The 16,648-nt window shown below is 48.0% G+C and overlaps 1 protein-coding gene and 3 long non-coding RNA genes across 9 annotated transcripts in view; 2 read left to right on the forward strand and 2 right to left on the reverse strand.

The window, feature by feature from the left end:
- The window catches only part of LOC311436832, a 105,349-nt gene extending 100,130 nt beyond the window's left edge, over positions 1-5,219 (reverse strand). For all 6 annotated transcript variants that reach the window (XR_014693106.1, XR_014693107.1, XR_014693108.1 and 3 more), the window contains exons 1-2: positions 5,156-5,219; positions 4,597-4,692 (exon numbers count right to left, since the gene is read on the reverse strand). This is a non-coding gene — a long non-coding RNA (uncharacterized lncRNA). The remainder of the gene's footprint in view (positions 1-4,596; positions 4,693-5,155) is intronic.
- Positions 1-15,205, forward strand: part of LOC311436831 — a 28,985-nt gene extending 13,780 nt beyond the window's left edge. The window contains exon 3 of the long non-coding RNA XR_014693105.1: positions 15,010-15,205. This is a non-coding gene — a long non-coding RNA (uncharacterized lncRNA). The remainder of the gene's footprint in view (positions 1-15,009) is intronic.
- On the reverse strand, positions 7,006-13,437 carry GC (GC vitamin D binding protein). The gene is made up of 12 exons (XM_084519336.1): positions 13,285-13,437; positions 11,436-11,505; positions 10,848-10,980; positions 10,533-10,744; positions 9,665-9,797; positions 9,077-9,171; positions 8,633-8,762; positions 8,342-8,544; positions 7,990-8,122; positions 7,740-7,837; positions 7,354-7,486; positions 7,006-7,261 (listed from the first exon to the last, which is right to left on the reverse strand). The coding sequence occupies exons 1-12, from the start codon at positions 13,343-13,345 to the stop codon at positions 7,208-7,210; spliced, it is 1,455 nt and encodes a 484-aa protein (XP_084375462.1). The 5' UTR covers positions 13,346-13,437; the 3' UTR covers positions 7,006-7,207.
- A 799-nt stretch (positions 15,206-16,004) lies between the features above and the next one.
- LOC311436536 lies at positions 16,005-16,410 on the forward strand. Its single transcript, XR_014692919.1, has 2 exons — positions 16,005-16,095; positions 16,185-16,410. It is a non-coding gene; the product is annotated as an uncharacterized lncRNA (long non-coding RNA).
- Positions 16,411-16,648: the final 238 nt, after the last annotated feature.

Here is a 16,648-nt window from a genome sequence, read left to right on the forward strand (position 1 = left end):
TGGGGATCAGGCAGCCCCCAGTCAGTAGTAAGAGCTGCCCTGTGGTGTTAGGGCATTTAGACGCCCCCCAGGATCCACAGTGGGTCTGCACAGCCTGCTGCTTTGTTGCTGAAATGGGAAAAATGCATTTCAGTATAGGTTATTTTTTTTAACTTAGCTGTGCAGTTTCAGGAAATACAGTGAACGACAGCTGCAGGAGATGGGAAGTGAAAGGGTTTCCATGTTTTCAGGGGTTAAAACATCTCTGAAGTACACAGGACAATATCCAACGGCTATGTATTTGTCTACGATCTCATGGATGTAAGCACTGCAGACATAGCAGTGGGAAACATCCGCTTTCTGTTTCAGCGTTGCCATTGCTCAGCCAGGAACAAGTGTGTACAGCACCACACAGATGTGTATGGGCACCCTTTTCTTAGGAAAAAGAGAGGCATAACTCTGTTCTTAGTTTCCTCGAGGAATATCGGGATTTCCCTTCTCATTTAGCCTGCTGATCTCCCTCCTGTTAAGGCTGCCATTATCAGGAGAGCTGTTTGAGAGCATAGTATTACTTCATAACTCCAGAACAACGTGTTTGAAAGATGTTTCACTGTAAACTGTGTAAGTCTTCTAAGCCAGGCAGTTCACTGATTGCAGCACAAAGGAAAGAAACAGTTAAGCGGTCTGTATATCAGAAAAATTAAGAAAATGGCACCTGAGAATTTGATTGATCAATTCCAAGAGCGGTTTCCAAGCAGGGTACGTTCCTTCCCAGCAGGGTATGTTACAGCTGGTGCACACAAGGCAGTCACAAATCACAGATACACAGACATGTGGCAAACTTGTCAGGAGGTAAAATGTTATATACACAAGGGAAGTGATTACTCAAGTGATTTAATGGTGGCTGAACTGTGCATCTTCCATGGCTCTGCTGCTCTGCATTTCCAAATGTTACATTGGGGACAGGGAGAAGCCACTTGACCATTGCAAGCTAATTGCAAGGAAAAGACAAAAATGTTTGTCTTTTGTAGTAAACACAGGGCATTGTGTACAATGCATTATACAAATACGACCTCATGTTGCTTATGCTTCTCTTGGAGGGGAGGGATAGAAAACCAAACATGCAGGACTATAAAATATGTCGGGTGTTTTTCATTCTTGTGTGAGTTTTGGGGAACAGCATTGCTCCCTCAGCTTATATATATGAACATCATGCAGGAAAAGCTTGAAATACTGAGGTTCCTAGTAGATTCTCCTGATTTCCACAGCTGAATTGAAAATCTAACCTATGGATTAAATATGCATGAACCACATAACACCAGACCTAATCCTCTGTCTTCTGTTAAAGACATCAGTGTTTGATTTGCTTTGTTGTTCTTTGAATATTGTGGAGTTCAGCCTTGCTCTGTTTCATATTGCATAGTGGTTGTTCTCAAAGCTGAGCGAATGGGATCAGCAGGTTTGCTTGCTTGTCTTTTAATGTAATTGTGTCTCAGATCTTGTCTATTTAATCAGCAGGCCCTTGATACTTGTTTGAATACTTAAAACAACATTTTCTGAAAAGAATAGCTTGTGAATTTTATCCCTGTTTGTAATAAATCAATTTCAGAACGAAAATACTTGTGAAAAGCAAAAAAAAAAAAAAAAAAAAAAAAAGTGATAAGATTCTTATTAAGTCAGTGTTGTTTGTGTCCTCTACTCCAGTTTTCATGCAAGTTTGTTCTTGTGTGAAGAGCAGAAACAGTAATGATGACTGATGATGACTGTATGTTTTTCCCTCTTTGAGAGATTTTAGTAGCAGTTGAAAGTACCACAGATTATTTTAATAGAACCAAATAAAATATGAATGAAGACCTCTACTCAGAGCAGGAACACTTTTCTATAGTATTGCCAAACCTATACGGTTTCATTCCTTAAAAGAGGCGAAGGATATGACGCATCATACAGCTGTGATTTTATTGAGCCACAGCATTCCCTGAGGATGGAGATGAGACCTCAACTCCTTTACAGCCAAAATAAATTGTTGACAATGTGCATGTAGTACCACAGTGAAGGAGCATTTCTTACACTCTGTACATCAAATGTCTGTGTGTTGTTTGGTGGCCCAGCAGCCACCACTACAGGCATCTTAAAGACCATAACTACTTCTCTCTGTGAGGGGATTAGAAATGTTCTGCACCTCATTTTCCTGCCGCAAAGATACTTCCCTGATGCTGAAGGAGTCACCTCAAAACACCTTCCTTCCTCCTCTGCATCCAGTGGGTCACCGTAACCTTTCTGGGCCCAGTGCAGAATATGGGATGACAGCTTAATCTTGTCACGTTTGGGAACGTCCCCTTCACCACACTGAGTTCCTCTGTGCCTGCCTGTTAGGCTGACCTGTGTTTTTTTTTCATTGGCAATGTCATGCTGACCTAGGACATCTGATTTTCTGCTTGTTGCAGTTATTTTGTAATTACCACACATTAATATGGTCTTTCATCTAGCACTGACTCCTTTGCCTTCCCACACTGTTCACCACTGGCATTTCCCCAAAACTTTTGTTAGTGCTTAAACCATACACACACGTGTATATGTGTGTGTGTATATAAAAATTGTGGGAGAGACAGCCAGGCACACACAAGAAAATATACCATGGGTCACTCATTTACTCTTCACAGTCCTTATTAGGCCGTATCAGGCTGAGAGCCCCCTACAATGAGTTTCCAAAACAATCATTTTTCTTTTTTCAGTGTGCATGTAAGTCCCTCATCTGTCTCATCAGCAGTTATAGACGCATGCTAGAGTGACTTGCTGTAGGTCACTTTGGTACGTGCCTCCTTCCTGCTATACCTTTGAACTTTTCCATGTAATGGCAGCCAGAAGAAACACGGCATGTGTTACCATATTCACAGGATGCCTACACCTGGACAGAGGAAACCCCAAGTTTACAGAGGTTACTCTGTAGCAAAGTGTTGGTAACAACTGATTGAAGAAGTATATATTTCACTTCCAGGTGGCTTTGCTTGGAATAACAGCCCCTTTTGTAGGTGAAGAATGTGAGGGAGGTGCCATGAATATAATCGCTTCTGAGTTAAAGTACAGGACAAAATTTAAAACAGAAGAAAAGTGGCCCAAAATCCTTAACTAGGCTGGCTTGCAGGCTTGCCATGGAAAATGTGCACAGGCATATCTTTGTGGAGCTCTGGCAAAGTCTTGAAACTCAGATCAGAATTGACTTTAGGATTAGAGGTGACACGGTAGAAATGGAAAGCATGCAAGCATGATTTGGGGGTGCTATAGTGTTTTTCGTTGCACAGTATGTTTTTGTGAGAAGAACAGCCTTCTGGTTAGGGAGTTTCTCACTTTACTGGGCCCATTTATTGTACAGCCACGTTAGCTAGATGGCATGTAAGAAGCAGTGAAGCAGCTCAACTTTCACTCCTTTCAAGGCGGAAGGGCCCCCATAGTGTGACATGTGGGGAACAGACTTCAGCTATTTGGTTTTACCAAGGAGACTGGCAGGTAGGGGTACACCCATGGAGAGTTCAGACAGACCTGCTGGTGCAGCTGAAGTCCGGCATTCAATATTCTGCAGCCTTCTTTTGACTTTTAGACAGAAAAGGCCAAAGGGGATTACCAAATGTCTACATAACAAGAGGACCAAGCAGAAGGCATTGAATTACTTCAAGGTTACCGTGAGGAAATAGCCTTTTATGCCTAGATGGCTACTTTCTATGGCAGATTAATAAGGTGCTGTGAACTTTCTCTGTCTCTGTAATTTGAGGCCATTAGTCCCATGCACAGTAGTTTTTAAGGTGAGCTTGCATTAAGAGACCAGAGGTTCCCTGGAAACGTGAGTTTTGTTACTGGCAAAGTTTTGTTTCCCTGAAATGGCAGCCAGGGCCTCTGCTCTTTGCAAGGACTGTTTGATATGCATTTGGACTCTGAGGTAAACTTTCCTTCTTTCCCCTATTCCCAACCCAAGCCTATCAATAAAAGATGTGTGACTACATCAGTAAAATGGTTCACACGCTGTGCAGGTCACCGACCACAGTACCTAGTGCAAAAGGAGGGGCTGACATTGCCTTTCTGTACTTTAATTCCTTATGCAATAGTGATGTTGCCTCACAGTTACTGTAGGACCCAGCTCTGCCTCACTTGTATTCATAGGTAACAAGAAAGCAGTGAAAACTACCAACCATTACCCAGCCTTTCAGCTAATACCTCAGGGGACAGAAGGGTAACTAATTTATTGTTTAAACTGTAAAACAGAAGAGGCATTTGGAAAGCTTTCAGTCATGCAGAAATAAATACTAGTTCTTACAATTAACCACTTTTTTTAAATGTACACAACAGCATTAGAAATCAGTTAAATATGTAAAAATATATTTCAGCTACAAAATAGCATACTGAACTTAGTCACTATGATTAAAACCAAGCTATTTACTCGCCATGCTAGTTAAATTTCCAGCCAGAATAAAGGTGCATGCAGGTGCCATGTGTAAAGGTAAACTAGTTTCAGACAATGTGCCATTCTGTGTGGGTGCAACCTGGTAGGACACCCTTGCAGGAGGCCAAAAAAGCCTTGAGGGACCTCTAGCAGATGGTGTTTATGAAGCAAGAAGGAGAAAATACCTCAGTAATCCTGGGATTGATTTGGGGTCATACTGCGAAGTCCACCTCTGCTCTGTGCTCCGTGAAGGTTCCTAGACAGCACGTGTAGTGGCTTTTCTGCAAAGGGATCAGAGGGGAAAACAAAATTAAAAAAAAAAAAAAAATTGCTTGGCAAAGTAATGGGGTGAAGCCTTTCTGGCACGATTTTGCCCCATCTGCACCCACTTGCCGCATAGGGAAACATACCCGGCAGTGTGGGGTACATCGCAGACCTGTGGTGTTTTAACACACCAAAAAGAAAATGTTGGGAGGGGCATCTCATGCCAGGCTGATGTTGCTCCTGAAAGATGCTAGGAGAGGGCATGGGTTTGCTTTTTAAAATGCTGTTCTGAGGCTGTCCCCCCAGTGAGGAAGAACAGTGCTAAAAAAACCCGCCAGCACTCCCCATCCCAAACCTCGCTCTCCTCAGCGCTCCCCACAAGCTGCATGCATTTCAGGGCATGGGAAAGTTGTTTTGATGCTCGACCTGTGAGAAAACAGGGCTGAAACTAAGGGTGAGAAAGGAGAAGACGTGACTTACAACCACCTGGGGCCCGTTTGTCCCTTTGATGCTTCTGGCCCCAAAATGGCGGCCACAGGGCCCCAAAATGGCGGCCACGGGGCCCCAAAATGGCGGACACAGGGACCCAAAATGGCGGCCACGGGGCCCCAAAATGGCGGACACAGGGACCCAAAATGGCGGACACAGGGACCCAAAATGGCGGCCATGGGACCCTATAATGGCCTCCCTGAGGCCGCCATAGGGTGTTGCTGCCACGGGGGCTGTGCCCTGGTGCTCCTCACTGCCCTACTGTGGCTTCCTTGCCCCACTATGGCCTCATGGTGTGGGCTGGGATGGTATCCAGCTTCTTTAGGGAGGCACAGCATCACTCACGTGGTATCTGGCAAAGGAAAGCGCACACTTTGCTAAGGGAGTGCTCAGGCTCGCACTGCAAACCTTTACAACTAGTCTTTAAAAGTAGTAACATTACCAACTGTTAAAACCTCTTCCTGGCACAAAAAAAAAAAAGTGGGATTATGAAGGGATAGAGCTGTTTATCAGAGGCTCCCTTGTGGACAGGAGATTCTAACTTGGAACTGACAAGGATGGGGCAATACCTTCTTAACCCACTTCAGCAAAGGTTTGTGGAAGGACATGCACGCAGAAAAAGAGAATAATCTTTTGCATGGAGGACTCAGAGGCCCATGATTAAAACCACTGTGAAGCAACCAGAGGGTTGTCCTCAATGTAGTCCATTTCCTTAAATCCATAGGAAATTTGGTAGTACCAAGTCTTGTCAAGAAAAATGTTGTTTCTGCAAGTAAGCTCAGCTGTGTGATGTATGGTTGCAATATCTTGTAAGGCTAGATGTTATCCAGCACAGCCTAGGTTTGCACTTGGGGCTTTTGGTATGCCTCTTTTTGTTGGTATATCTACTTTTCGTTCATCTGCCTAGCCTCTTTTTCCACCCCTCCAGTCAAAAATAATAATAATAAAGTATTTGTTTTTCTGACATAACTGATAACACTGGGAAAGAGTTCTTTCACCATTTTAAAAATGCTGTATGGGAAGGTACAGAGTAGGTGGTGGCAAGGGCGACTTTCCAGCATGGAGATTTATGTGGGACTTATATGGGATTTATATGAGCCTTATGCAGGTCTGTTTTTGGGGGTGCTGAGAACGGCATCACTCTGCCTGCTTTGGGGAGCAGCAGGGCCTAGGCCAACTAGTGCAACAACAGTGCAACAATCACTAAAGTAAAGCTAACCTGTTTCGCAACAGTCTGAATTACGTTCATGTTCCTTATTAGATTTTGCAAGCACAGTTTATCCCTCATTTCCCTGGGTTACAGGCGCCATCTCTTGGAGTGCTGCTGAACATTTTTTGTTTTTATTTTGAATAGCAAACTTGTCTTGAGATCTTGCTGCCTCTCTCCCCTGACTGCTTTTTCCTCCACTCCTCAAAAACTGAGCTTGTGCTCTACAGGGCAGAGCTGTGAGCCTGCTTTCAGGCAAGCAGGAAAGCTCTGGGGAGTAAATGCTAGCAGGGAGCCAAAAGGATAATGGTCTTGGAGTACAAACCAGTGAAATTTGGGCTTTTTATTTCTGCCTTAATGCAGAGGGCCCCAGAAGTCCCATCCCAGAGGATGGGCTTGTGACTCTGGCTGACTGAATGTCCAAACACTCAAAGAGAGCAACCCCATGTGTGTGGGTGCTTGATGTGTGATTTAGGTTTTCCTGACTAATAATTTAGAAAATTGGCTCCCACAGCCAGAGCTGGGACCTCCCCCTCCCACCTACAATCCGACCCTCCACTCCTCCCTCCCACCACCAATCCGACCCCCTCCATCCTCCATGCTCTTCCCCAATGTGACCACACAGAAAGCAAGGTTTGGGTGTTCCCCAGCGTGAAGATCCTTTTTTTTTTTCTTTTTTTCTTTTTTTTTTTTTTTAATATCTTTATTATGGCTGCAGTGATGTATCAGCTGGGGAGGATACAAGCTGGATGCTTCCTTCCCCTCCTGATTCGGGAAACAGCAGCATTTCACATCCTCCAGTGGGACCCCCTGCCTTGTTTTTTGTTGTTCCACACCTAAATCAGCGCACAGGAACCCTGCTTGCATGCACTTTCCAGGTATGCGGTCACCTGCAAGCAGGGCAAAGGAAATGAGACTTGATGGGCCTGGGGCAGGTGACTGCCTTCTGCATGATGTGGGGTAGTGGGAGATGCTGCCCTACCTGTGCAGCGCAATAAAGAGGTGGCGAGTTTGCAGGGCAGCACGTGGAAGCGAAATCAGCTCTCTGATCCACCAGCTGTGTCAGCAGCTCAGGGCTGGCTTCTGGCATAGTCTTCTTCATGCTGTCCCTCAGCCTACAGTTTGGGGCCAGAGGGGAGGATGTGTCAATGTGGGGTGGGCTTTTGTAGGGACCCGGGTGTGTTCAACCTCCAGACCATGGTGCAGACAATGCACACCTTGCCAAATTCTGACGGCATCATCAGAGGAAATGCTTCCCTGATGCCATGGGAAAAATGAAGCTTGTACAGCCAGGTTTCAAGGACAAAGACTTGGACAAATTTAAATATGAGTTTCTGGGAGCACCAACAAAGGGTGATGAGCTCTTACCTCTTCTTGAAGTCAAGGAAATTCATCTCATTGTACTGTCCACAGAACTGGTTGGTGTTTTCCAGGAAGGTGGGCAGCTCTGCTCCCACTTGCTGTCGCTGTGTGGCATAAAAGAAGGGGATTTCTACAACCAGGACTGGAAAAGAGCCTCTGTGGAGGGTTTTGGGGGATGCAGGAGCTGGAGAGGGAGGCAATGTGCAATGACAAGGGAGTTTATGGTGTGTAAAACAGAGGTGTCCCTCCCGGTCACCTTGCTGTCAAGGCAGGCAGAGGCGTCCTTGGCAGAGCAGCACTCCCTGATGACATTTTCAGATGCATCGTACAGTTTGCCAAGGAAGACGTCAGGGACATTGGTGTGCCTCCGTGACAGTTCAAACATGTACCTGAAGTGGGGCAGTGAAAACAAGTTAATATTTAGTATTGGCTGTGCCTGTTGAAGCTGCCAGCTCTTGGATGCAGCAGTGATGTACACCCTACGGTTCCAAGCCCTTCTCATGGCGTGTGGGTCTCTTGGGGCTACCATGAGAAAAATCCTAATAATTAAGTTGTGTAATGACAAGGAGGGTGAAAATACCAGAGATAGTGGGTTCTGGGGTGCTGACCTTCTGGCATGGAGGGCCCCATCGTCACCACACAAGTGCTTGTTGGTCGGCTTCTGCAGCTCAGGCAATTTGGGGGCTGTGGCTGGTTTCAAGGCGGTGATGCAGAAGTAGTTTTGCATAATGTCTTTTCCCGCACAGCAGTCAGCAAACCTTTCATCTTTGGTCGACAGTGCAGCACAGACCTTCGCAGTGTGCTCTGATAACTGCGGAGGGAGGAGCAGAGATGACTTGGGGCTCAGCATCCTGCTCAGGGAGCCCCCTAGCCCTGGGGAGGGCTCAGGGCTGCCCTACCTTCTTCTGCATGCAGTCCTCAGCCACCGAGTCACAGCACTGGGCAAACACCTCAGATGCGTCCTCTGCCAGAGGAGAAAGGTCCTCAAATGAAGCGCTTGGTATCATCTGGGCAAGCATGGTCAGGTAGCTGGGCAGACACAGCATAGATGGGACATAAGGATTTCAGCTCATCTGTTCCATAAACTTAAATAGTGACCATAATCACTTCTAATATTTCTATATTTGCACTTTTTGTCTATCCTACACGCTGTGTGTGTCATCCGTGCATGTAGCACCCAAGCACTCCCACACAGAACAACCAGCCTTGGTCTGTGGAAGTAACCTTCATCTTAGCTGGAATATATCTTGGTGAAAACCAGAAAGGAACCACCATCTGAAATGGGAAAGTGCTCCCCTGCTGACCTGCATTAAAGGCCAGAAAACACCATTTCCACTTTTTACCTGAACTTCACTTTGTCCTTCCCATATACCGTGAAGCGGGAGCAAGCCCTGTTTGACATCAGCGTGAGTAGGGAGAGGGTTTTTCTTTGCAGTTTCTGCAAGAAGAAGAAGATGTGGCTATAGAGTGGGTGGTAGGATGGAGATATCCTCCAGGTGCAATGGAAACTTCTCCATCACTGTCTCTCCATAGCAAGGTAAAAAATACTGTGCCTGGTGAGTTGCTGTTTGGTTATGCTGTGAGCAGCCCTGTGATTCAGCCTCCTTTTATTACCTACTGCAGAAAACAACGGTACTACTTCTGCTGAATTTTTGTGCTAATTAGAGCTTCATGAAAATTGTCCTACCAAAACCCAGGTGGATTTCCTAACAGCTTCGCTCATGTCTGGAAATTCAGACTGTATCATTTAACTTCAAATTCCACAAAACTGAGAAGAAGCAAAAGCAGAGGAAAAAGGGAAAATTTAAATCCAGCAAGCTTCATGCTGTTGGGCTGGAGATGAGCAAGGCTGAGTTTGAGACACCCATGGCTGTGGGCATCTGTGGGGCAAAGGAGCAAAAGGGCAAAGCAGGCCTGGGAAACAGACTCACCTCCTTCAGGAAACAGACGGTGGGTGCTGAGGATATACAGCAGGTGGAGACCATGGAGAGGAAGTTCCTGGTGGAGCCCAGGAGCACAGGCAAGGGTGCCTGACCATAGCTGCTGACGTACTCGTACAGGAACCTGTGGCAGAGGTGGACCTCAAACACCTTGGCACCAGGTACTCAGTAGCAGATGTGTTTTTGGGGGTGTTATAGCTGTACTGGGGATGTCAGCCTTTCAGGCACCTTCCTGTGCTGCTGGCTTATTACCATTGACCCACCTGATGTCCCTCTCTAACCGCTTTCAGGGGGAAGCAGCCACCTCCATCCTTCATCCATTTTGTAAAATCCTTTCCTTGTGGCATGCCCAAACACAGAATGCACCAAGCTTTTGTTTGTATGCACTGGTAGCTCCATAAAAGGGTTGACAAAGAACCACGGCAATGGTTGCTGCTGCCTGGGACAGTGGCATAGGGACAAGATGGGGAAAGATGTACATAGTGGTGTGAGCTGTAGGGTGTTATCACCTCCTTATCCCTGTGGACGGCAGCAGTCAGTTTGGCTGCAGCAGCACTACCGAGTGCTGCAGTGTTTAATGCAGCTTCTTTATGGTCAAGGCACTTTTGCAAAGTGAAATGATGACTCCTGGGAGAGAGCTTGGTGGCCCTAAGTGAAGGAAATGTGGGAACCTTTATATTCCATCCAAGAAAGTAAAGGATGGGCTTCAGGGTGAACATGAAGAAGCCCTCCAGATTGCTATCTTTTTTTTTTTTTTTTTGTCATTATCCAGATGTTGACCAGCATGTGTGCACACTGGCTTGGCATCCCAGCAAGCCTGAGTGCTTCTTCCAGCCTGGCCCAGCCTCCCAGCCCTTACCTGTCGGCAAAGTCCTTGGGGTCCTTCTTGAAGGCCTGGCAGAGTTCCTCGTTGGAGGGCTCGATGTAGTGGGGCAGCTGGCGGGGTGGGTGCTGCAGGGCGGCCAGGCACAGCTTCTGCTCCAGGCCTTGGTGGACACAGCAGGCGGCTGTCCCTGGGTGGGCAGGGAAAGGCGAGTCGGGGCCACAGGACTTGGCCGACAGGGCTGAAGACTGCAGGAAGGGAGAAGGATGCTTGCCTAGGGTTGGAGGCTGCTCCCCCAAGTTGATCATGTCCACGGTTTTAGGGACTGACAGAGGGTAGTGGTCAACCTACCCCAGCATCGTAGCAGGAGGGGTCAGCGCCATCGGTGCAGCAGGTCTCTGCCAGCGAGACAATCTCACGCACGAGGTGGCTGATCTCCTCGAAGGTGGCGTTGGAGAACTTCTTGCTGTTCATGATGAGGGTCCTGGGAGCAAAAGCAACAAGAGGATGAACTAAAACTTTCTAAAAAGCCCACATCAACATCAGCCTGATGAAACTCAGTCTAAAAAAACCCCATGGAGAGCATCAATGTTAGTCCCACAAGAACCAGCAGCACGTCCTCAAAAACTGTGACTGGTCTCTGCCTGGAGCAGATCTCAGGCTGGGGCTGCCGTGGCCAGGGGGATGTGCACCAGCTCTTACAGTTCCTTGCTATTTGGCCACCTAACTGGTTTTGAGAAGTTCAGTTGTGGAACAAGCTTTTCTCCTGTAGGTAGGCCCATTTAGAGTAATAGGAGCCCTTGTTTGCGGGGAGTGAATAAATGACCAAATAAATCTGCCAGTTTCCAAGCTATTTTTTAATTCTGGTGGGGGGTCTTGGCTTATGTGCTGAATTTGCATGCTGAATTTGGGAGGGTGAATATTGTAGGAGGTACCTACAGGGTTTGGAAGTCATCCTTCCCCATGGTTTTGAACTCTTGGCATACTTTGTCCCGGACATATGCTCTACCTGTAAATGCAGAAAAAGAAGAGTTTGGGATCAGTTCGCTGATTCTGCTTATGTGGGTGCGTCATTCCCACAACCTTTCTCCCTGCAGAAACAAATAAAAAACCAGCACTGCTCAGCTCCATTGAGCCTACTGTAGGATATAACTCGGATATTTCGCCTTTTGCAGGGGAAAACCATTATTAAGTACTTCATGCTGTTTTGGGGAGCTGAGATGATGTATCTTTTCTTCCCATGTATTTATGCAGAGATGCTCATACCATGTCTGTGTTTTACTCTCATTCTCATTTCCCGTCTTGGTAGTCCTAAATCACACAGGTCTCATCTGAAAACAGAAATCTTGCCTTATTCACTTTAGGGCTGTTCTTTATCACGCAACAGCTTCTCCTCTCATGTCAGACCTGGCTGTGGTCCCTGATGCTTGGGACTTGCTGCCGCTGCCCAGCCCATTTGGGGGAAGTGGCTCTGTTACCTGGGTTGTGCTGCTGCAGTTTGCATCCAAAACAAGGGGGAGAAGGAGGAACCCTCCCTGTAATTGAGAGAGCTGCAGGAAAATGTCAGGCACACTCGGCCCTTATGCACACGGACATTCCTATATGGCTGAAACAGGCAGTGTTGGTTTTTATCTGGGGCTGTGGAGGTCAGGAGCAGGCAGCAGCAAACGCATCCCCAGCCTCTCTTTCATCCCTTGGAAATAATATTGATTTTTTCTTGCAAAAAAAAAAAAAAAAAGGCATCACTTAGACTTTGCTACTGTCAGGGTAAACATTGATACTGTGCTGGCCTCTCTGCTGCAATATTGACATGATCTTCCCTGGGTATTTTGGACCAGAAAAGATCCCCCTCACCCCCCTTGGGATCCCAGCCACAGCTACATTCTCCTGCCTGTATCTCTCACACTCCTGCCAAATCTCTGCTTTAGCCCGCTTCCCCTTTGCTTTTTCGGCAGTGTGTCAGCCTCAGCCTCCACCAATGCGACACGGGGTCATTTTACCCAAACCACAGGGTTATACACCACTTTATCAGCCAAAGGTCAAATTGCTTCAGTAAGGAGAGAAAAAAAAAAAAGAAAAAAAAGGTAAGGGTAATTTTTCAAGGTTGCATTTGTGGGGGGAAGAAGTTTTTGTAAAAAGGTAATTCTGGGGCTTTCAGCATGAAATTAGAGGCCATTTGGGGGGGGATTTGTCTGCTGGTAACCAAGCAAAGCTCAGGGAATAGCAAAGCAAGAGAGAGCTCTGTGGCTACAAGCAGTAGGTACAAATCCTAGCATTTCTGCAGAGAAAAATACATCTCTGAAGCAGAGGGAAAGAAGGGGGCAGACAGCACTTTGCTGTGGTTGTCTGAGGATTTGTTGCTGTCATTACTGGGGAGATGGTCCCTGGAAGGAAGGGAAACCTGCAGACCGTCCTACCAGGATGAGCATCAGTGTGTCTAGCTGTAGGTGTGTCTTGAAGTCTTGAATTCCTTCTCTTTCTCAGAATCCAGTACTGAAGACATATATATATATATATATATATATATATATATATATATATTTTAGCAGGTCTATGCTTCCCCGCTGAGCAGCAGAGGAAGCAAAATGTTGCTCATTGTGAGCAGAGAGCAGGGTCCTAGACATTCAATTCACCTAGCTCCATAAGGAAAAAAGAGCCAGGGGTGGAAAACCCCACTTTTGAGTTTACTGACATTGATACGCAGGGTGTCATGGACCCTGTCTAGTACAGGGTGACAGCTCCATTGCAGCCATAGCAGTACAAGGATTTCAGGGGTAAGCGCTCTTACCTCGGTGTTCGGCGTGGGTTGTGGCAAAAAGCAGCAGCAGGAGGGTGACAGCCACCTTCATGGTGCAGCGTGGCCACGGCAGGGACAGCAATCACCGCCACTGCTCTCCCTCCCCGTGCAAAAAGCAGCAGTGGGAAACCCAAACCAGAATTTATACGGGGCTCCTGATCATTGCTGGATCAATGATTAATCCTGGCAACAGGGCAGGGGGCAAGCATCCTAGGCTCAGGGTGCCAGCACCTCCAAAATGGGGCTGATTTTAATAATTAACCCAGGGAAAACAGCAGCACATTGCTATGGGAGTCCAGACAGAGAGTTTCTACCCATGACCCATGCAAAAGCAGATGTACGGGGGAAAGTATCTTGTGCATCCTATGAGTGCAAAGCAGTGTGCCCTGAGCCTGATACATGGTCTTTGCAGGTACTTGTGAGGATGGGGATGGCTCTTTTGGGTGGAAACGGGTGATGGTCAGGTGTCAGCCTTAGAGAAGGCAGATAGCAGGCATCGTGGTTAGAAAACGGAGCAAAAGCCAGGGTGCTTTCCCCTGTGAGACACCCCACTGAAGCAAATATGCCAGCTGAAATGTTGTGCAGCACAGTGATGATTTTTTTAGGTGTGCAGAATAACAACAAACTTAAAATGCTTGGAGAGATTCATTCATGACCTCTAGAGAGCAGAGCAGTGTTTGGTTAAAAGAAAAATGGATAATATATATATATATTTTTGTACAAACACATAGCCTGTTTCTCCTTTGACTATCCCACATGATTCAAGCTGTCACTTGGTGCACTGCTGAATTGCCATCTATTTGATTCTTTTTTAACAAAATCCTGTGTGAATCTGCTATAAACAGCTTCAGGATAATAGCTCATGAAACCCTCCATGTGATGCTTCAAAATTAATCCGCTGGTGCAGAGCAGGGCAAACATGGCAGCTCTGCATGGGTCCTGCTGGCTGGGACATGGGTGCTGACAGCCCTAAACTGGCCCCGTTTCTTGTAGGACGGTCACTAACATGCTCATGAGAAGCCAGAAATGAGTCCAGCAAACAATAATAAGCACAGTGGCACGTTGCAAAATCAGCATCGAGTCTTAATTTGAGCTGTGTCTGGAGAGAAATGGCTGAGGCACCAGATGTTGCTACTCAGGAGATCACCCAGACCCTTTCCCAGCTAATCCCTAACCAGAGAGAACACATTTCACAGCAATTTTGTCCATTTATTTCCTTAGAAATGTGCTTTTGAAGAAAGGGAACTGATTGAAAATAACATTTGAAACACCGGGTGAATCGTTGGGATGAGTTATTCGGTGGCACATTGAGGTGACTCCCTTTGTTTTCTTTCCCTTGGGGCCACTTGGGTAGTGCCTGCCAACTGCTGCCCTATTGCATCATCACTGGGCGCTATGACTTCACAACCAGCCACCTTCATATCTGTGGGGCAGCTGGAGGGGGGACTCCAGAAAGCATGGAGGCGACATCGGGCACGTCAGAGTACCAGCGTGGCCGGCAGCCTCAGCGCATCTGTGGCAGGATGAGATTGTCTTCCAGCTACCCCAGGGAGCAGGGCAAAAGCCAGCAGCAGCTGGACACCGGCAGGAGGCGAAGTAAAAGTGTGGGTGATGGAAAGAAGCGCTGATAAACGTGGTGGTTTATCAACGGAGAAGCAGCGGTGGTGGGGCACAGTGGTGAGGCAGGGAACTCACGATGCTCTCTCTGCCCCACAGCTCCCACATCTCCGCTGCAGAAGTCCAGGAGGAAAAGGACGGACCAGTAACTTGGCTCCCTGCAGGTTCCTGTACTCGCAGCTTCCCTGTTCATCGGCCACTACCGTCAGAATGTGACACCCCTGCATCCCCTCCCCAGACAGCCCACTTGCTGCTGCCTGTGCAGTGCAAGCCTGCTAATAAAGTCTTGAAAGCATTCCTGTCTCTTGTCTGGTTGCTAGCGCCGTGCTGCTGGAAAGGGGCTGTGGGGTGGTGGGGAGAGGGGCAAAGGGGACACGGCAGAGTTGGGGGGTGAGAGCCACTGGGGAGAGGTCCTGGGGTGTGCTGAGCCCCTGAAAATTGACGGGAAGCAAGGCACAGAGGAAGGTGCTGCTGAGCCAGGAGGAAGCAGTCCAGAGGTCTGCGCCCATCCCTGTGCGTGGGCATGTGGTGCTGGCTTGTCCCAAAGGTGATTCTGTGTTGTACCAGGACAAAGGAAGGCACGACTGTGGTCTGAGCTGCAATGAGGGGAGCAGGAGGGGTTGGGATGGCCGTTTCTGTCCTTTCTGGCCCCAAACAACATCGCTGCAGAGCAGCCGGGCTGCATTCCCAAGTCTGGCACAGACCCTGATGGTCTCAGCAGTGTTTAAGTTGTTACATCTTTAATTTTAAAGGAACCTCTTTAAAAATACACGCTTGAGGACTTGTACAAAGTGCAGGAGAAGGAGGAAAAATAATAACGAAACAAACAGAAAACTGAAGATTGAGGCCGGAGCCTCAACCTGCCGCGGGCGGCTCATCCCTTGGGTACCAAGGGATGCCGAGGGAGATGCTGCCAGCGCCCCTTTGTGAGCAGACAGTGGGACCAGCCCCCACCCACCACCCCTGGCAACGGGGGGGTTGTTATAAAGGGCCCCCCTTCCCCAGAACCTGTCCTCACCACCAGCAGCGGGTCAGTGCCAGGGGGCCGAGCGGGCGCGGGGATGGCGCGGCACCGGCAGGGCTATGGCAGGCGGTACGGGGGGAGCGGCCAGGGCAGGGTACCCCCCAGCCGCAGGAACAGGAAAAATCGGAGGTTTTCCAACAAGCCACTGAGCAAGAAGAAAGGTGAGGCTGAAAGGACCGTTAAAAGGCGGGTAGGGGCCTGCGGAATTGTAATCATGCACTTAATGCTCCCCGCTGTGTTGCCTTGGCAGGGTACGTGCGTGTCTGTGCCACCTACTACTACTGGAAAAAGAGATGAACGTGCCCCCACCTGCCTCTCCATCGCCGTGCTCTGCCGGGGGAAGCAAGACCAAGCCCCAGAGCATCCCAGGAACAAGACCAGCCGCAACGCCAAGAGCAGCATCACCCGCAGGCCCGCGCCCAGCCTCGGCGGCAGCACGGGCATGGAAAAGCTCCCAATAAACCCCCCAGGACGCAGCCAGGGTGTGATGGCATTTGGGGTGGGGGATAGGGGATGCGACTGAGGGGATGAGGGGACGTGCGGCAAATCACACAAGGTTTCCCAGCCAAGCTGGGCTCAGAGCACTCTATGCCATGTCTCCATTGCAGATGGGGGGCCACAAGGGAAAAAAAATTAAAAAATTTAAGTTTTGGATTAAATCGCCTTTCCCCCAGCACCCATGCCCCACGGGAGACCCTGTCCCAGCAATTCTCC

This window comes from Aythya ferina (assembly GCF_964211825.1).
Source record: "Aythya ferina genome assembly, chromosome: 4".
Taxonomy (NCBI): domain Eukaryota; kingdom Metazoa; phylum Chordata; class Aves; order Anseriformes; family Anatidae; genus Aythya; species Aythya ferina.

Coding starts and splice junctions, on each gene's coding strand:
- GC (XM_084519336.1), bottom strand. CDS start 13,345: ATGAAGGTGGCTGTCACCCTCCTGCTGCTGCTTTTTGCCACAACCCAC. Junction 8,763..9,076: donor AAGGACAAAGTGAAGTTCAG/GTAAAAAGTGGA, acceptor GTGTCTGCCCAG/CTACCTGACCATGCTTGCCC. Junction 7,262..7,353: donor CTCTTTATTGCGCTGCACAG/GTAGGGCAGCAT, acceptor CCCTGCTTGCAG/GTGACCGCATACCTGGAAAG.